Here is a 22,092-nt window from a genome sequence, read left to right on the forward strand (position 1 = left end):
ACCATGATTAATCCTGCGTGCAGATTGTTGAAATTTACTATGAACAAAATATTGCTTTCATTGAAATCATACCGGATGACTATGCAGATGTTAATAGAGCAGTGGACTTCCCTGAAAACTTAGATAATACTTTGCCAGCACAGAACATGAAAGTCCTTGAAATCAATACATGTTACTTGGATTAATGGTAGCCGAGCATTCTGGTCTCTTGCCAAAGCTATTGGCCGCACCTTTTGCCCATCTGTGCTCCCACCTCTATCCAAACCAGATGGTTCTGTTGTCACTTCAACCAAGGATAAAGCTGACCTGCCAGCATCCCATTTTTCTTCTAACTCATGTATTAATGATCTTGGTAAAACACTTCCCAACACGCTCCATTCAATACCTCCTGTGATCTTCTGCCAAAAGGATGTCAGAAGGATTTTGACGAATCTTGATGCTAAGAAAGCTCCAGGTCTCGAGGGTATTTCTCCATCCTGAACTTACTCCTATTCTTTGCCGCATTTCTTCACTTTCTTATTCCAAAGGCGTTTTTCCTTCTGCTTGGAAATTTGCTCATATCCAGCCAGTTCCTAAAAAGGGTGACAAATCCCTCCCATCCAATTATCGTCCCATTGCAATTACTTCTACTCTTTCTAAAGTAATGGAGAAATCAATTACCGCCAACTCTAAAACTACCTAGAACCCTTCAGTCTGATCAAAGATCGTCAGTTTGGATTGCGTCAGTGTCGATCCACTGGTGATATTCTGGCTTATGTTACCCACTTATGGACTAATTCAACGGAAAGGCTCGGTGAAACACAAGTAGTTGCTCTTGACATCTCAAAGGCTTTTGATCGTGTTTGGCATAAAGGTCTTCTAAACAAGTTACATCTTATGGTTTGCCAACTGTTTTTAGTAATTGGTTATCCAGTTTTCTCTCTGATCACTCAATGAGGGTGATGGTAGATAGCTCTCTGTCTTCTAACTTCTCCACTAATGCCGGTGTCCCCCAAGGTTCAGTTCTTTCCCCCACTCTTTTCCTCTTGTATATTAATGATCTTCTTCCATTGACTGGAAATCCTATCCATAGTTTTGCCGATTATAGCACATTGCATTCTACTTTCGATTTTGAGAAACCTTGCCCTGCTCAATCAGCTTCAACTTCTTGAAAATCTGCTACCAATTCCTTATCCAATCTCCAAGTAATTCTCCAGTGGGGCAAAGACAACTTAGTTGATTTCAATCCTTCTAAAACTCAGTCTTGTCTTATATCTCGCAAAAAGGATTCTTCTGCTCGTATGCTTATCTTTAGTGGCAATCCGATTTCTAGGCAAAATGATATATCTCTTTTGGGGATTACCCTGACTTCCAATCTCTCTTGGCACAAGCACATTACAAATATTGCTTCCTCTACATCTAAAAAACTTGGTTTTCTCTTTCACTCTCGGAGTTACTTTTCTTCCAAACAGTTGCTCACTCTGTATAAATCGCAAATCCGGCGTGCCATGGAATATTGTTCGCACATCTGGGGTGGTGCCCCCAAAACCTCTCTCAGACTTCTTGATTCCATTCAGAAGAGGACAATTAGGTTAATTAATGCTTCATCTTTAACAGTCTCTCCACTTGCTGTCTCATAGTCATACTGTTTCTGCTGCATGCCTCTTTTACAGATACATCCATGGGCACTATTCTTCTGAATTGGCTTCTATAATTCCCACTCTCTCTTTCAAAACAGTCCGAACACGTGCCGCCACCAGCCAACATCCATTTACTGTCTAACTTCAAACCCACAGAACAAACTTTTCATCTTCCTCATTTATTCATTCAACTGCCGTATTCTGGAACAACCTTCCTTCATACGTGTTTCCTGAAAATTACAGTCTACAGAAGTTCAAGTCCAATGTCAACAAATATCTTCTTTCGTCTTCTCAACCTCTAACCCAAGCATGGTACTAAGTACTATAGGTTCTAATAATTCTCGTGTTTGGGGTTTACATAAAAAAAAACTACTACATACACACACAACCTATTTCTTTTTTTATTTTTGTAATTACATAGCTAAAAACAAGCACAGAATGAATGACAGACAAATTAATAGCTGTTCCCCCATTTCAATCTATTTTTTGCATTTCTAGCTCAAAAATACGGGTTACTTTTTTTAATAAGCATAAAGCTGTAAACACTATAAAATTAATATTCTCAGGGTGATAATGACTGAAAGAAAATAATGATTTCAGAAAAAAATATCAGACATACATTACTAATGGACAAAATAATAGCAACTATTGCTGTTAAGGCAGCATTCTAAGCCATCTTGGAGAGAAATTTCATTTCTAAGAAGAGTGATCTTGTTGTTGTTGTTGTAAATGATTCAGTTCTTTGAAAGCAGTGAAAGTGGCAGGGGGGGGAGGCCTGATATTATGCCTAGAAAGGCTACTTAACATTAAGATGCCAAAGAAATATTGAAAAGTACATAACTTAAATTGTTGGTGTTTATAAAACATCAGTTGCGGTGACAATTAAAGAAAATAGTAGTAGTAGAGGCATGTGATGCAAGAAAGCAAGCTTTTTTTTTTTTTTTATGTAAACCACAAACATGAGAGGTATTAGAATCTATAGCTTAGTACCGTGCTTGGGTCTCCGTAGCCGAGTGGGCAGGAGCGGGCGTGCAGTAGCACACGCTCTTTGAGTAGACCGGGGTTCAAGCCCCTGACTGCTGAATACGGTCGATCTGCCAACCCGCACTGGACCAGCGTGGCAGATTATGGTCCATTTCCCTCAACATGAATTGTTGAGGAGGTTTCCATCCTGCAGTGGGTTGATAATGGCTGCACTTTACTTTTTTTTTTTTTTTTTTTTTTTGGGTTGGGAATTGAGAAGATATTTGTTGACATTGGACTTGAACTTCTATAGACTGTAATTTTCAGGAAATACGTATGAAGGAAGGTTGTTCCAGAAAACAGCAGTTGAATGAATAAATGAGGAAGATGAAAAGTTGGTTCTGTGAGTTTGAAGATGGACAGTAAATGGATGTCGGCTGGTGGCAGCACGTGTTCAGACTGTTTTGAAAGAGAGAGAGCGGGAATTATAGAAGCCAATTCAAAAGAACAGTGCCCAGGGAAGTATCTGTAGAAGAAGCATGCAGCAGAAACAGTACGTCTATGAGACAGCAAGTGGAGAGACTCTGTTAGAGATGAATCATTAATTAACCTAACTGCCCTCTTCTGAATGGAATCAAGAAACCTGAGAGAGGTTTTGGGGACACCACCCCAGATGTGGGAACAATATTCCATGGCAGGGCAGATTTGCGATTTATACAGAGTGAGCAGCTGTTTGGAAGAAAAGTAAGGCGAGAGCGAAAGAGAAAACCAAGTTTTTCAGATGCAGAGGAAGCAATATTTGTAATGTGCTTGTGCCAAGAGAGATTAGAAGTCAGGGTAATCCCCAAAAGAGATATATCATTTTGCCTAGAAATCGGAGTGTCACTAAAGATAAGCATATAAGAATACTTTTTGCAAGATATAAGACAAGACTGAGTTTTAGAAGGGTTGAAATCAACTAAGTTGTCTTTGCCCCACTGGAGAATTACTTGGAGATCGGATAAGGAATTGGTAGCAGATTTTCAAGAAGTTGAAGCTGATTGAGCAGGGCAAGGTTTCTCAAAATCGAAAGTAGAATGCAATGTGCTATAATCGGCAAAACTATGGATAGGATTTCCAGTCAATGGAAGAAGATCATTAATATACAAGAGGAAAAGAGTGGGGGAAAGAACTGAACCTTGGGGGACACTGGCATTAGTGGAGAAGTTAGAAGACAGAGAGCCATCTACCATCACCCTCAGTGAGCGATCAGAGAGAAAACTGGATAACCAATTACTAAAAACAGTTGGCAAACCATAAGATGGAAGCTTGTTTAGAAGACCTTTATGCCAAACACGATCGAAAGCCTTTGAGATGTCAAGAGCAACTACTTGTGTTTCACCGAACCTTTCCATTGAATTAGTCCATAAATGGGTAACATAAGACAGAACATCACCAGTGGATCAACACTGATGGAATCCATACTGGCGATCGTTGATCAGACGGAAGGTTTCTAGGTAGTTTAAGAGTTGGCAGGTAATTGATTTCTCCATTACTTTAAAAAAAGTAGAAGTAATTGCAATGGGATGATAATTGGATAGGAGAGATTTGTCACCCTTTTTAGGAACTGGCTGGATATGAGCAAATTTCCAAGCAGAAGGAAAAACACCTTTGGAATAAGAAAGTGAAAAAAGGTGGCAAAGAATAGAAGTAAGTTCAGGAGCACAGGCTTTGAGAACATGTGGAGAAATACCATCGGGACCTGGAGCTTTCTTAGCATCAAGATTCGCCAAAATCCTTCTGACAGCCTTTTGACGGAAGACCACAGGAGGCATTGAATGGAGCGTGTTGGGAATGGTGGGAGGTGTTTTACCAAGATCATTAATACGTGAGCTGGAAGAAAAATGGGATGCTAGCAGGTCAGCTTTATCCTTGGCTGAAGTGACAACAGAACCATCTGGTTTGGACAGAGGTGGAAGCAGAGATGGGCAAAAATTGTGGCCAATAGCTTTGGCAAGGGACTAGAATGCTCGGCTACCATTAGGGCAAGAAGAAGTTTTCTACTCTTAGCCTGTTCAAACTCTAGTTTGGACTGATTAATAACTGCTTTACAATTGTTGCGAGCTTTGGTGTAGGTAGAAAATGAAACGGAAGAATTAGAAGCAAGCCAATTACGATATGCAACATTCTTCTCTTGAACAGACTTAGCACATTTATTGGAAAACCAAGGTTTGGATAAAGGACGAGATTTTAAAGTTGAGTGTGGGATAAAGGATTCCATTCCTGCAAGAATAATTTCACTGACACGATCTGAGCAGTCGTTGACATCAGAAGTTTTGAAACAGTAATCTGACCAAGGAAAAGAAGAAAAGAAATCTCGCAGGTCATCCCATTTTGCATTCTTGTAATGACCGACAACACGAGGTTGTCTAGCATTACAACATCGACCAGCTGGGTCGGTATGACTAGAAAACGGAAGCCAGCTGGAGTTGGAACATTAAAATCACCGAGGAAAATTACCTCACTTTTAGGAAAGTTGGACTGGAAAAAGCCAAGTTGCAAAGAGAGGAAGTCAAAGAGTTCCAAGTGGTTAGTGGAGTTGGGAGAACAGTAAAGACAACAGATGAATTTTACACAATGTGGTAGAGAGATTTTAAGCCAGAGAAGATCAAAGAGAGTAGATTCCAAATTGCCAAGTCTCTGACAGGGAATATCAGAATGGACATATGCACAAGTACCACCTTTGAGGCAAAAGGAATCATACAGCGAATAATTTGGGCATCTGAGATGAGCAGTAGTTGAATCAACCAATAACTGAGATTCTGTCAGAAAAAGTACATGGGGTTTGGCAGACTGCAAATGGAAATGGACATCGTTAAGATTAGAATTGAGACCACGTATATTTGTGAAATGAATTAGGAAGTGCTTGTTAGGTTTAGATCTTTTTGCAGATAAGCTTGCTCTATTAGTTTGACAATTCATGATGTATTCAATAGTAAGGAAAAGTGGGTGGGACATGCTGTATGAAGTAATGAATTTTTTGGATGTGGTGTACACATGGTAAGAATATACCCAGATCCTTGACATAACGTGGCCTCGACAATGCTCCCCACATACACACCACTTGGACTCCCGCCAGTCACTATCTGGTAGAGTAGAGGTAGCAAGATTATACACTAGCTGATCCGGAAGCCTCCTAAAGAGCTACCGATAGGTTCGGTCCGGTGTACTAACTAGCGGCAGGCCTGCGAATATCGTTTTAGAGCTGTACCCTCGAAATGTAAGGAATATTGGATCTCGCCATGATGTTCGTCATAACCTGAAGTCATCAATCATACTGCATGATGGAAGAGATAGGAAAGGGTTGACTGGAACTTAGCTCTAGAGACTAAACATGGGTTCCACCATTTCAAGCCTCCAATAAGCAAAGTGGTGGTATTGCACCGGTTGATGAGAGTCATCTACCACCTAGTAATGTAGCATCAGACAAAAAAAAAAAAAAATCCTAAAATGCCAACATCTATATTATCTGCAAACTTAAGACATTAAGCCTGATATACCTTCATCAATATCATTGATAAATATACAAAACAACAAAGGGCCCAACACTGAGGACTCCACTAATAACATTAGCCCTGAAGAGCAGTGTCCATTGATTACCACTTTGTCTTCTCCCACTCAACCACCCTTTTATCCACTGTAGTAACTTGCCCTTAATACTATACTGCTCCAATATGTACAGTAGTCTTCCATGTGCAACAGTGTCAAAAGAGTTCTTCTCTTCTGGTTTGCCTGAATGCTATTTCATTTTGCTTTTGGCCATTTGCTGCTTTCCACTGGTATAGTATGCCACACACTGACTTCATCCTGTTTGAAGTTTTTTTTTTTTTTACCCTTCCCAGCAAGCATAATATATAGCTTCAATATTCTGTTAGGGTAATAAACTCAATTAGCTTAATTAATATACATTCCCATATAACATTTACATAATGAAACATTTTGCAACTTAAAATCTCAGTACACAGCGTACGGACCACCAACCTAAACCATGAAAAATTAGAAATCTTTCAATGCAATATCAGCAGTGCATGATATTTTGCTTTGGTCTGGATGTACAAAATGCTATTTCCAAGATGGATTTTCATAGCTGTGGTCTCCTGATACTGTTTGCTGTGATAATCCACCCCTTATTATTATTATGTGTCATCATTCTACCACAACAGGGCCTATTAAAGGGGTATGTTTTTAAACAGTTGCTTGGATTAAGAGATCTTTTGAAGAATTTCGTTATTATTACTTGATAGTTATCGGCAGAGTTTTCAGTTTTGTGCATTTATATCTAGAACTTTTAAAGAATGCTATAAACCATTAAAATAATTGTAAAAATATAAACTTCAACAATATCTCCTCCACTTTGCTCTCAGTTATTACAAAATCTTTTAACTCCCTGTTAGAGTTTGATGAACATCTGGCCTTCTCCTCCTTGAATAACTCCTCATGTGTGAATGTAGATGCAAAATACTCATTTAGTTTGGCAGCTATCTGCAAATGATCAGCTACAGTCAAACCATTGATATCAAGTGGACCAATCTGATTCATCCCCCTTCCTTTTAGAGTTTACATAAGTAAAAAAGTCTTTGCTGTTTTTCTTTGCATCCTTTGCCAAAATTTTCTCATAATCTGCCTTCATTTGACCTGTTCTTTTATATGTATCCCATGCATGTTTCTTCTCTGCCACAAGTCTCATTAGTTCATCTGACATCCATTTAGGCCTAAACCTTGAAAAACATTTCTTAGTTAGTATGAAAAGCCTAGTAGCTTCCAAGATAAATTCTTTGAATGCTTCACATTTAGAATTTGCTTCTGGTAACATCATCAGTTGATTCCACTGTATAGAATTTAAAAACTGCCTGAGACCACTGTAGTCACCTTTATAAAAGCAAAAACCCTTCCCTTTACCCCTGATGGTAGTTCATCTTTTAAGTAAATCCCACATCAGTACACTGTGATCACTGCCACCTAGTGGTTCCTTTATCTGGAAATTCTTAATGCATGAGTAATCACTGCTGATAATCCAAAAGTTATTTCCTCTACCCCAGAAAATTTGCTTATTTAAGATAATTTGGTATCAGTTTTATCTAAAAAAAACATTTATTGGAGTTGTTAAAAAAGAAATAATCCCTATGAAGAATGAGTTAGAAGAAATTAAGCAATTAATTTCTTTTATTATATTTTATAACTTTGATAGCATGCAAAAGAATATATTATTACTACAGCACACAACTTCTATAAATAAAAAATTAACTACCACTGATTCTTCAGTGCAAGATCATGAAGAGAGAACTGGTGACAATAGAAAAAGGCTGGAATATATTGACAATTATTACTTATTAACAACATTGAAATTTCTGGCTTAAATACAAAATGTTAATCTTAAGCATGTCATACAACTTCACTTCCTGTTCTAATCTACAATTGAGAGCAATGACAATATTCATTATTATACAACGGTAAATAAAAGAAATCCCACCAAATCAAAATTTATTATTTAAGTTTTTGAACTATTCTATAAAGAAAGCATGGATTCAGAAAGCTAGAGTTAAAACTTTTTTTTTTTTTTTTTTTTTTTTCAGGATGTACTGCAGAATAACATCAATCAACCAGTTTACTGCAGAATGTAATTTAAAACCATATTATAAGTCATTATTTTAGCAAATAAGACAATTAGCTTTGGGAAATGTTTTGTAAAAAAACATGATTCAGCTATTATAATTAGAATTATATCTCATGAAGATTTAACTAAAATAACCTAATAAGCTTTAATTGAAACACATTATTCTTATTCACTCCATACCAATACAGATTAATAATGAATTTTGTTCACAAACCATCTTTTGAATCATCTCAAGAATTATTAAAGGAAAGTTTAAAAATTTATCAATTCTTTTGTAGTACTCGCTTTGAATATAAGATCCTTAAGAAAGCACTGGTTTAATTTTTTTTTTTTTTTTTTGAGAGAATTTATAGAATTTTTGAAAGATATTGTTTCCTGCTTTTGTATTATCAGAAGTTAATATTAATTTGAATGAAACTGACAATTATAATAGGATTTTGAAAACTTTAAATTAAGAGACCAGAAAAGGAGGTGGTTTAATTATATTTTATAAAACAATTTTGTTCAAAGAATTAAATCGCAACACAACTTAGTGTGAAAATTGCACTTTTCAGTTATTAGGAAAGGATTTTAAGGACAATTTTAATGTTTGTGCTATATATATAGACCTCCCTCATTATCAATACTTGAATTTATTCAAGAGTTTGAAAAAAAGATTGTGATGATGAGTGATATCTTCAAGTACCTTTTTTTGTTGGTAATTTTAATATTAACCTATTCAATCATTCCTCATATCTAATACTAAATAATTATTGCTTAACACTGAATACCTATGGTTCTCAACAGGTAATATTTGCAATAACAAGACAACAAAAATTGTTAAATAGCTTTGTAAGCTCATGTACAGATCATATTTCAACTAATATTAATTTATCTCAAGTTACTTCCTACATTTTGCAAAATGCTTTTTCAGATCACTGTACTACCATTTGTATATATCATTCTGACTTATGTAGTCCATGCACTAATCATCTTTACAAACCTAAATACTTTACCAGTATCAATGTATCTTTCACCAAAATTATTCTATGAGAGTGTTACTAACTTTATAGTACAGGAGAATGTGAATCATTATGACAATAACAGCAATTTTTATAATAAATTAATAAAAATTATTAACAACTGTAGAACTGTTAACTCATCTGTATTTCTTCTTTCCTTTTTTTCTTATAGGCTCGCAATTTGTACAAGTACAGCAACCCACCATTTTCATACCTATTTTAATTAGCCATTCCTAATTTGTACATGTACACACACAAATCATATACATATAAAAACATAAAACCATACAGAAATACTTACTGTTTTCTTCCTGAGCCTCATGATATCTGACACAGACCCACCACCACAGTATTCCATGACAATCTAAGAATAAATTGAATCATTATTTTAAAAAAATTTTTTTTAAATTTTTTTCTTTATTTTTAAATTTTTTCAAAAAATCATCACATTTGTTTTTATATGCAAAACTTAAATGATGTGCATTCATAGATTAGTTAATAGGCTCCATTAAGTTGCAGCTCCACTCTGTGAGCCTTATGAATAAATTAAACAATACAAATGATTAATAAATCTAAAAATTTAACTTACATAGGTAGGGGATAGATAAAACAAGAAACATAGCTTCACTATGTATTCACTATAAGTTTTTTTTTTTTTTTTATTTATTTTATGGACTGATGGTGAGCAAGTAAGTGAAGCCATATTTTGTCAATTTCTAATAATCACTTAATGTATTCCTTGTACTTCCTGTTTATTACATGTGTGAGGATAACTTGCTTAGAGTCCAGGTTACCCACACACGTGAGGATAACTTGCACCAGAAGTTTGTGATTAGTTCTTTTTCTTGCGGAGCTCTAACTTTTTGGGATCATTAAGCGTATCTGAACATGAATCAGTGCCACTCACTAGTGATTGCAATTTTAAATTTTGGAACCTTAAATGCACTCATGACTCTTCTGAGAACTTTCTAATCTCTTTTATAAAAATACTTATTAGAGGGTGTCACTGTTCTATCAGTCTAGTTAAACATTTACGAAAGATAGCCAACTTGTCCACACGTTTCGAAACTAGAATGCTTCTAAATCTTTTTCGCTCTAAGCGGCATACATTAACTGAATTATTTCAATGTCTTTCCTTTTTTGTACTTCTTTCTAGATAGCAGTAAATGTCCAATAAATATTCACCCGCTTTCAGAGGAAGGCATAGTTTGCTTTCTGCTTTTAAGCAGAAAAATCAGTGTGCACAAATTTGTTAGGAAAGGTTACACAATGAGGTACAGCTTAGAATCATTTTTATTACTGTCACCTGTGGCAGTAATGGCACATTTTTCAAATCTATCACTACCTCTTTGTTCCTTCTCTATCCAATTTCACTAATTGTGCATTTTTCAAAGGCTATTAATACCTCTGTTTCTTCTCTGTCCAATTTCACTAATAATACCTGCTGTTTTCCATATCCATATTTTTTTGGTATGCACTACCAGGAAATATATCTCAGAATAATGCACTTGCATGATTAGCACAGCCCAGAAGAAGATTATTAGTATTAGTAATGGCATATGATGCAAGAAAGCAAACTTATACAGCATCAGCCAAAAAACTACTCACATCATTTGTTCATCCCCCCCCTAACAATTTTTTTAATCCTTCCTTAAATTTATTCAAATACTACACAATTCTTAACTAACCTTATGGCTCTTCTTTGCACCTGTTCCAACAGATCCACATCCTTTTTAGAGCAAGGCTTACAGACCTGTATATCATCAATAGATCCTCATGAGCAGTCCTAGCAATCTGTCTGCACTGCTCAGAGAACATCATGTCAGAATGTACAATTACACCTAGGTCTAAAAAAGTAAAAGACCTGGTGGTAATTGTGCAGTCAGATATGAATTTCTCTGAGTAGTGCAGACAGGCTGCCACGACAGCACATGGGTTTTGTCAGTGATACACTCCTGCCCAAAGGTGGCAAAATTAGGTATTCTATCTATTTTGACTGTACTTACTATTATTCATGTCAAACTGCATATATATCATAAATTAATTCACAGAAGCAATACAAAATGCATTTTATAGAAAATGACCCTACTTCAAAAACATGACAAAAATCATTACAAAAAGTGGAGTAACACCTAATTGGCATGTCATCTTAGATAAACAATGCAAATACATTATCTTAGAAGAATTTCACTTTCTATAAAATTCTACATCTTTTGCATTTCTTATGTAAAAAGAGATGTATCATAGTTTTTTTCTAAGTACTGCCCATTGTTAGTATGCTTATTTGTTTGCAAATATCTGATTACATTGCATTTCCTGCCACTTAAAACTAAAAGATGAATCTAAATGCAGTATAAAAAAAAAGCATATTACCTTTTCAAAATTTTATAATATATGGGAAAATTTCGAGTATATCTCTTCTTAAGAAATAAAATGTAGTGCCTCTTAATCACTACATTATATTTCTTGCATCTTGCTGAAGGACATTGCAAACTCAAATTTAACCTCGCACCAAATACAAAAAGCAAATACAGTTTAATGTTGCAATACACTTAACATTTCATTTCAATATTCACCACACATATTTTATGCAACAAACTAGCAAACCTGATGGCCAATTTGTAAACTAGAGACAATGAGATTTCATTCATTCATTCATTTGCAGAATTTTTTAAAATTCCCAAATTTAATAGCAAAGCTATGGTTGTACTGTTTTTTTAAGGAAAAAGACAGTGAAAAAATGTGTTAAGCAAGTGAGCAAGAGAGGGGATTAATAAACTAAGTGTACTGTACATCCTAAATTTGGAGAGTTGGCAGCTATGAACATTTTGTTAGTAGCTGATTAAATATGTTATATGTATTTATATTTATAATAATTTTCATATATAACCCTTAGCCAGGAATATAATCTTTCTAATATCACTGTTTGTATGGAAAAATCTGTTTTGACTTGTAGCTCCTTTTCTAATAACATAACCTGTCCGAAGTCCATTATATAAAAAATTAATAATAATGAACAATACCTACCCATAGATCAGTACCCTTAAAATAGCTTCCATAATACTTTACAACATATGGACTATCACATTGCTGCATTATAGATATCTCCTTAATAATTTCCTGTAGATCAGTGTCCACTGGCACCTGTTTAATAGCAAGCACCTGACCAGACTCCTTATGCAGTGCTTTATAAACACTGCCATAACTCCTGTAATGATATAAAATACATATTCATCAATTTATGGCTTTTTCCATCTAAACTGAAACATAACATTAGTATACGTCTTTGAGGGAAATATAACACGCAAACAAAAAAAAATGCTTAATATAACAGAAACTGTATGTGAACACTTAATTTGTTTGCCTGTGTTTTGCAGCTTGCTAACTGCAGCAAGCAAACTATTTCTTGTACTTCATAACACAAATTTGTTCTATAACGAAAATGTCATGAAATGACAGTATTTACTTTCATTGACAGTATTTAGAAAGTGTGCAGGCAGAAAAACAAATAGAACAACACGGTCCTCAATTTACTATGAAAGGAAAGGGGTAAGAGAAAGGGGGGATATGTTATGCTCTACACAATTAAATTTAATTTACTTTACATATGTCCTATTCATTACAAGCAATACGCTAAATTATATATTACAGGAAACATGTAAGGCATCACTCAGATTATTAGAATATCTTTTTTTAATTTTTTGGCTTGATGACAGGTTCCTAATTTTTTTTAAAATTTGAAAACATATTAATAATGCTATTAACAATATTGTAAACAAATGACCACATTTTAAGGGCACAAATGATGATACTGTTGCAACTTCTGTTCCAGGTAAATTAATGGAGGCACTGGTTAAAGAAGCACTGCAGGATCATCTAGACAAGAATTCAGTTATAGCTCAGACGCAGCATGGTTTTGTTAAGGGAATGTCTTGCCTGACCAAATTGATTGGATACTATGATGCAGTCACAAAAGAACTGGATGCATGGAATAACTTTGATATTATATACTTGGATGTTTGAAAGGCTTTTGATACTGTTGCACATGGAAGACTGCTGCACAAATTGGAGCAGTATGGCATTGGAGGCAAATTGCTGCTATGGATAAAGGGGTGGTTGAGGGGAAGAAGACAGAGAGTGGTAATCAATGGACACTGCTTATTGTGGACTAATGTTATTAGTGGAGTTCCTCAGGGTTCAGTGTTGGGTCCGTAGTTGTTTTCGGTGTTTATGAATGATACTGATGATGGGATATCAAGTTTAATGTCCAAGTTTGCAGATGATACAAAGGTTGGCAGGGTTGTTAAGGACACACTGACGCTATGCTGCTGCAACAGGATCTGGAAAGGTTGAACAGATGGGCTGAGAGGTGGCAAATGAAGTTTAACATTGACAAATGTAAAGTACTACATATGGGAAACAGTAACCCCAGAGCAACGTATCAACTCTGCGGTACTACACTGACAGTGGTGGAGAATGAAAAGGACCTGGGGATAATTGTGCAGGCAGATATGAAGTTCTCTGAGCAGTGCAGACGAGCTGCAAGAGTAGCTCATGGTGTCTTGTCAATGATAAAGAGGAATTTTTCTAGCAGGGATAAGGAGGTGATTATTCCCTTGTATAAGGCAATGGTTAGGCCACATCTTGAGTACTGTATACAGGTCTGGAGGCCTCATTTCAGGAAGGATGTGGAGCTGCTGGAACAGGTACAGAGAAGGGCAACAAGATTAGTGAATGGAACAAAGGGTTGCTCTTACGAAGAAAGGCTTAAGTTTTGCAAATTACAGAGTCTGGAGACTAGGCACCGGAGAGGTGATCTGATAGAGGTGTATAAGGCTTTGAATGGTTTGAGCATGCTCAATGCCAATGGGATTCTTCATCTTGCTCAGAATAATCAGCTCAGAGGGCATAAATTCAAATTGAGGAAGGACGGATGTCGGATAGATGTGCGGAAATTTGCCTTTGGCCAGCGGGTGGTTGGTTGGTGGAACCGACTTCCATCACTTGTTGTTGAAGTTGATAGCCTAAACAAATTTAAAGCTCAACTGGACAGGTATTTCGAACGAACGGAGGGGTGAAATGGGAGTGGTGTGTGTTTTTTTTTTTTTTTTTTTGCTGATGCTGAATAAGCTTGCTTTCTTGCATCATATGCCTCTACTAATGCTAATGCTAATATGCAGGTATTAATAATATTAAAAATGGACAATCTTAGGTCTTCGTAGTTATGAGATGATGTTGAGAAAAAACAATGAATAAGATTCAATGTGAAAGTGTCTGTAATTTTACACAAGCACGATAGGAGGAAGTTTTTACAGCTCAAGTTTTTTTGCCAATAAACTTCAGCCTACAAATATTATGCAAAGATCACTTGGTAAATTTTCTCTCAGCAACATGGCCTTCTTTTCTTGACAGAAGGGAGTGTTTTATAGAGATTAGATACAATTGAACAGAAGAGGTTCAAGCATATTTGCATGCTATTGATGCATGTGGGGACTGAGAAGAGCAGGAGAATAAAAATCGGCACATCTATACTTCTAATGTACAAATTTATTGAAGTTTACTAACACAGGTCAAATGAGAAGAGTAAGGAAAAAAAATTACATGCAGGGAAGAATTTTTCTTATCTTCTAGTAGATTTTATTCTTTTTAAACTATCCTATTCCCACATGCAGAAATTTGCAAAGTAATAGGGGAAGTATAGGGCTTGCTAGAGGTGTGTATAACACTATTATTCAGAAAGCTGAAACAAACTTTAAGAATATAGCACCATGGGAAAGTATGGTGAACTACTAAACAGTTGTATAGAAAGTACTATAATTACCTGAATATCCAATTGGAAATTCCTAGGTTCCCAGTATGTGTGTCAGAGTTACAAATAATGTAAGAAGGTAGACTAAGTGTTTGTATACTAATGCTAAGAGTATACTTAAAATTTAATGCAGAATATAAATATTAGAAACAAAGAATCATTCTGATGTACTTCAATGCAGAATCTGAATATGATAAATACAATCTGTACAGGAAAGACAGACATTCACAGACAAGAAGGATGCTTTATACTTTTGTCAGGTGCACTGAGGAAAGGAGAGTATATCAATTATTAGCATTAGTAGAGGCATATGATGCAAGAAAGTAAGCTTATACAGTAAACCCTCGCTATTCGCGGGGGTTACGTTCCTGAGAAATGTCGCGAATACCGAAAACGCGAATACTGAGTTATGGCTCCCATAGTAATAAAGGGGTTCCATTCCAAAGTATGAAATATATAAAAACTAGTCTAAAATTTTGTCTATGTATGTATTATATGTACCTTCATAATATGACTGTACATGACAGTACATAGTGAAATGCAAGCATATGGCATCGAAATGAAAATAAGAAACAATTTAATATTAAATGCAATATTTATTAGAAATTTCAAACAAATCTTTCAAATCAGCGCCTTTGCTAGCAAAAAAAAACATCCCGCCAGTGCTATCACCAGTTTCGCTAAAGTGTTGATAAAGAAGTTTTGCCTTTTCACGAATGATGAGTGAACTTAACGGAATTTTATTTTGAATTCGGTCTTCTATCCACAGATTTAAAGGTTTTCCATTTTTTTTAATTTAACATCACGAGTTACAGAGCAAATTTTTGAAGCAATTAGCGCGGTTTCACGGACACTACGGCAGATTTTTTCTTCCGATTTCTTGTTTGATCGTACCGTTGACTCATTGATTTTATAATGTTTTGCCACTGAGGAGACACTTTCACCTTTAGAAATTTCGTCTAATAACTCAATTTTATTCGCTAGTGTCATCACCTTCTTTGATATTTTCACATTTCTCTTTTTATTCGTAGCCATATTTTTGTAGGGGTTAGAAAGAACTTGACCACAATAAAGTCACTTTCTTCCGTTAACGCACTCGAAAAAGTCTGTTTTACACTGCAAAACGGTAGAGTTATCATTTTTGTAAGCATATCAATTTATAAATTGATAAATTTATTCAATTTATAAACACATAAATTAAAATCAAACGACGAAACCTTCCATGACTAACACATACCGAACAAGGATTAGCGAGAAACATCCACGCTCGCGATTTTTTTCACCCCTCTACCCCCACCCACTGAGCGCCGTTTTGACCGGGAAAGATAATTTTAGCCACGCCCATGTTTTTTATGGCGGAAAATATTCACGGCGTTTTAAAATTCACATTTTTTTTAGGTTTCATTTTATATTAAATCGGCGATCGCGAATACGCGAAACCGCGAATACAGATACCGCGAATAACGGGGGTTTACTGTATAGCATCAGCCAAAAAAAAAAAAACATCCCATTTCACCCATCCATTCACTCCAAAAGTTTGTCCAGTTCAGACTTGAATTTATTTAAGCTGTCAACTTCCACAACAACAGATGAAAGTTTGAACTGGTTTGGAAAAATGAGGACAGGAGCCTATAGGCCTAATGATTGCGACAAGTATAATGAACAACTGTATACAGAAAGAGGTGGACCAGTAGATCATAATGTTATATAATGGGTGACTAACTTTCCAGATATTGACTGGACCTTGTGGGTTGGTCACTAACACAGCAGCAAGACTTTTGGGGATTTACTGAATGACTTTCCTACATGCAACATCTTGTTGCATCTCTAACGGTATGTTAGAGATGCAACAAGAGAAAGCAATACTCTTGATCTGATTGTCAGCAGTGTCCTTCATGCATTAAGGATCTTCAGATAAAAGACTCAATAGGGTAATGATCACAATGTATTAATATGGAATTTACTTAAAGATGTAACTACTATCAAAGGCAAGGAAAAGGGCTTTTGCTTTCATAAAGGCAAATAGAGCAGTCTCAGACAGGTTTTAAATTCTAAGCAGTGGGATAAATTTAACTTTTCCTGAGACCAGTTAAGGTCTCAGGAAAAGTCAAATTTCAGAAGTTCATAATCAATGAACCAAAATTAAATTCTATCATTAATGCATTATAGTTCACCACTTTCTAAAATCATGGGATGATCTCCAATCTTTGTGTTCAAATTAACACAATGCTCTTCTTTTCTTCTCCACTGTGCAATGAAGGTTTCAGGTTCCATTTTCATAGGATGTTGAAAACATTTTGTAATAACAAAACAGAAAACAACAAGGCAACAAAGCTGAATCTATAGTGTCATCTGATGAATAGAGTCCTTTTCTCCTACTGTCAGCAAAACTATGGGCACAGAAGAAATTTTGAAAAATTGTACGGTTAGCTGGTTCCAATCTACTGTTATAATGGAAAGATAGGACACTTGAAAAGTCACCACTGGAGGCCAGATAATTGAACTTTTACTGTAATATCTTAAGTGGCTTTGGCAAGTTTGAAATTAAGTTCAAATCTAAATATCATCAAGAGCTCAAATATATCAATATTTAAATTCTACAGCTATACTAAACAAAATTTTATGATACACATACAGTAAAACGTCGATTATCCATGGTAATTCGGGGATGCCTGAGCCCAGATAATTGAAAAACATGGTAAATCAAACTTACGTTTTCAATTGTTTAAATAACTTTCAAAACACATAAAAACATAAGATATTACATGTATATAACAAAAACAATATTTTATTCATTTTGATATAAAGTTGGTGATTTTTTATTTCTTTTTGTAGCATTATTTTTTCTTTTATTTATTTTTTTTTTGTGTACACAAATTTGTAAAATTTCAATATAATCTACATCATCTTGACTTTCCATGAATTTAAGTAATGTTTCTGCAGCTGTTGGGGCTTCATTACAACTTACTTTTCAAGCTGGCTGTAGTTCCTCATCATTATCCTCATCAGGTCCTGCCGTAGGTTCTTGCACACTTTGGATCATCATCAGTCATCATCATCCGTCATTTTTTCATAGCCAGGTTCATTTTTGTCTATATTTAACCATTGTTTAACACTTGCCTCGTCTAAGTTTTCACATCCTTCAATATTTTGAACTGAGTTTAAAATATTAGGAATGATTTCTACAGTGTTATTCGACTCTCCCACTTCCAAGTTATTTTCGGCAATTACAAAGTCATTAGGCAATATTTTTTTGAACGATTTTATAATTGTTTTGCTTTTAACTTCCACCCATGCAGAAATGTAGAAATGTTATAGATAGCATCTTTAATTGTTAGTGACTTCCAAAATAAAAGAGGGTTCTTTTCTTCCGTGATAAACTCCATCATCAAGGTCTTTCTATACAATCGGTTCATGTTCTCAATCACCCCCTGGTCCATAGGTTACATTGGGTGTAAAATAAATAGTAACAATATCGCAATTTTCTGCAGATAGTTTTTCCAATGGAGGATGGGATGGAGCGTTATCTAATAACAAAATTGCTTTGTGGGGGAGATCTATACGAGACAAATTTTTTAACGTGAGGAACGAATTTATCTGTCCACTACTTTTCAAATACAGCCACTCCCTGACTTACACAAGGGTTGCATTCTGCAGAACTCTACATAAGTCAGAATGCTTATGCAGCACTCGCAGCTATGCACACTGAATTTGACTGAAGCAAAAAAGAAATGTTCGACAAACATGTAAATAGAATTATTTATTAAATTTTTTTTATCTTATGTGCAGGAAAAATTACAAAACTGTAACAAATTACAAAAATTTCAAAATTATAAAATTACAAAAAGAGGAGTGGGCATAACGTCAGCAAGTTTTACCTTTCGAGCATCGTTGCCAGAATTAACTCTCCAGCTGATAAACACGCCGCTGCAGAAGTTGAGCGCTGTGGAGATTTAGAAGGAGTTTTTTCCAACACATCACAAAATTTCTCTGCAGCTGCAGAATCAGCACTGGTGACTACGGCATACTTTAATGTTTTAGAAACCAGTGCAATGCTTTAACCTATTAAACCAACCATTGCTTGCCACGAACTTGGCTTGGGATCCGCCATACTTATCTTCATAAATACTTCTTGCTTTTGCTTGAATGGCCACTGGACTCAGGGGCACTTGCTTCTGAATCTGATTTTCCATCCATATTATTAATAGCTTTTCCATCTTCGATATAGCACCTGAACGCTGTTTTGTGATCACTGCTGACCTTAAATATGTTGATCCTTTAACATGTTCTTTTATACATGAACTGTCCCTTAAAATAGTATTCACTGCTGAAGCAGTGAGACCTAATTCCGCACAATAGATGACAAACTTTGTTTTTCTTCGTACTTCTTAATCATTTTCATCTTCATTTCTAAATCAATTTTGTTTTGTTTCCTGGCACTACCACCATTTTCACTTTTCGTGGGTCCCTTTCCCTTCACCATTGTAATAAGTAAATAGGAATGAAGAGAAGATTCTGAAAATTTATTTGTTTTTTATATGATTGAAGGGAAACTCATTTCAAAATAATACCATAATGTAAAAACACACACAATTCCAGTTATCAGGATTATCGCAAATGCAATAAGATTGAGTTTACTACCCATTTATAACAGACTGCACTAACAGAAAAGCCCAATAAACCAGAGAGTGCAAATTGTTTTTATTTTTTTATGGTAGTGACCTTCAGAAATGTGTTTTAGAAAAATATCACAAAGACATTCAAAATTGATTCTTATAACGGAACATATGATAACGATGAAAGTGTAGTGCAATTTCCATTATAAAAATGACCTTTTATAGAGATAAATAGCTTAGTTATATAATGAAAATTTCAACTTCTGAGGTTTTGGAACAAATTACCAAAAAAAAAAAAAAAAACCCAATGTGTGTTATTGAGTTCACATTATGATATTTTCATGATACCTCCATTTATTCCTACGGGATACAAAATACGTTTCCACGATTTTTTTAAGTTTGCACCAGCTGGCAAAAACTTATGTAAAGTTGAATTTCCTTAAGTTGAGTATTACGTAAACCGGGGAGTGGCTGTATATCCCTAGTCATCCATGCAGATCGGTGATTATAATAATCTGTTGGAATATTTTAAACTTCTAGTAATTTTGATTTTTCCACTACGGTTAATTTTAATTAGTAATCCCCTGAAGCATTTTCGCAGCATAAAATTGTTATTCTGTCTTTGCTAATTTTATATCATGGTGCATTTCTTTCTTGTACAGATGACAATGTGCGATTGGGCATTGCTCGCCAATAAAGTCCTGTCTCGTATGCATTGCAAATTTCCAATGGAACAAGATCCTTTTCTTTAATAATCGTTGCTCCCACGTTATCTTTAATAATGTCTTTAATGTTGCTCCCACGTTATCTGCACTAGGTCTTCACCCTGTATCTGTAACTCTCTTATACCATGCCTGTCTTTAAATCATTTCAATCAACCAAATGAAAATGTAGGTGTTCCAGGCATTTCTAATTTGTCAAAAAATATTTTGCCTTTCTTAAAATCATTAGTCATGACTGGAGTTCCTTCAGCTCTTTGTTGTAAAAACCACTTTATCATTACACTTTAAAGTTGTTCATTTGTAGCACCTTTGAGCAATTTTCTTTGTGAAGCACAAGCAAATGTGTCACATTTAGAAACAAATTTATCTATATTGGACTGGTTTTTAATGATGTTCAGTACAGTTTGCTGGCCAATTCAAATTCGTCTGCAAGCTTTGAAACACTTTAATAATTTCCACTTTCTTTTCCCCTGTTAAAACAACTCGTTTTCGTTTACCTGACATTTTTAGGGGTTAAAATGTGAGATAAATATCATGTACAACACACAGCAAGCACAGAAACAAGCTTTTGCAATGTTTAGTAGACAAATGCGAATAGGTTACATTTGTAGGTTATTTGGCATTAGAAATACAGCAGGTGTTTCAAGACACTTAACTTCGCATCTGCATGTAAAAAACATCTGATGTGATTTACCAGGTGGAAAAACGAGAGATGCAACAGTGATTTCCTGTATGTGCTTTATAAATCCACTCGCACAGATAAATAATATTCTTTAAATGTTTGTTAAAAATAAAACTACATACATATAGAGGACCACGTTTAATCTGACCCTACGGATATTTGAGCCCCGGATAACTGACGTTTTACTGTATATGACTAAATCACTTAATTTTACTAACAAAAATTGAGAAAAGTAATTCAACTTTTTTTCTTCTTTTTTTTTTTTGTTAGTTGGTGGCGCATCGGCTTCTGTGGCCATAATGCACCTCCCAAAGTTTTTGCATTTTACTCTGATCCAAGCCCAAGGCGGGATTCGAACCTGCGACCTTTGGGTTGCCAGGCAGGCAGGCACTTTACCCACCTGGTTAGCCCGGTCAGGAGTAATTCAACTGATCTGTTATATGTGTTCCAGTTATAAACTGCAATGCAATGGATTGAGGTAATATTTCCTCATCTTTATTACAGCTAGTGTCATTATCAGGGAACACTTTATACTGTAGAGTGAATGGACCTTGTAAGCCAAAATCCAGTAACAGTAACCATGAGAAAATGAACTTGTCCTATCATATTCTTTTAAATATGAAATCAGTAACTGCATTAATTAGAAGAGGCAAGTAATTTTTTCAGTTCTTCATTCCCACTTAACAAAATCAAAAATTCAAAAAGATAAAAAAAAAAAAAAAAAAGAAATGATGGAAATTAAAAATTCTCTTACCCTTCTCCTAATTTGCAAATAATATCAAAAACTTCTTCAGGCTGACGGGTCAAGCTTTCCTCACTCAGCTTCTTCAATTCACTAATTCAATAAAAACACAAATTCCAATGAATGATTAGAGCAGTCATTCTGATTAATTATCAAAATGATTTAAAAACAATATATTATATTTATGTCTACTAATATACCCTGGAAATAGTTCAATGCATTAAATGGATCAACAAATTTTCCTAAGAAACAAACTTCATAAGTGTAGATTTTTTTACAGTTTTA

General features: G+C 35.1%; 1 protein-coding gene across 1 annotated transcript in view; it reads right to left on the reverse strand.

Moving 5' to 3' along the window:
- hpo (serine/threonine-protein kinase hippo) overlaps positions 1-22,092 on the reverse strand; it is a 185,335-nt gene that overhangs the window by 102,383 nt on the left and 60,860 nt on the right. The window contains exons 2-4 of the mRNA XM_090386778.1: positions 21,820-21,900; positions 12,264-12,444; positions 9,538-9,600 (exon numbers count right to left, since the gene is read on the reverse strand). Coding sequence (XP_090242904.1) covers positions 9,538-9,600; positions 12,264-12,444; positions 21,820-21,900 — 325 coding nt within the window. The remainder of the gene's footprint in view (positions 1-9,537; positions 9,601-12,263; positions 12,445-21,819; positions 21,901-22,092) is intronic.

The sequence above is a fragment of the Mastigoproctus giganteus genome, chromosome 12 (genome assembly GCF_048544385.1).
Source record: "Mastigoproctus giganteus isolate SK-2022 chromosome 12, ASM4854438v1, whole genome shotgun sequence".
NCBI lineage: Eukaryota > Metazoa > Arthropoda > Arachnida > Uropygi > Thelyphonidae > Mastigoproctus > Mastigoproctus giganteus.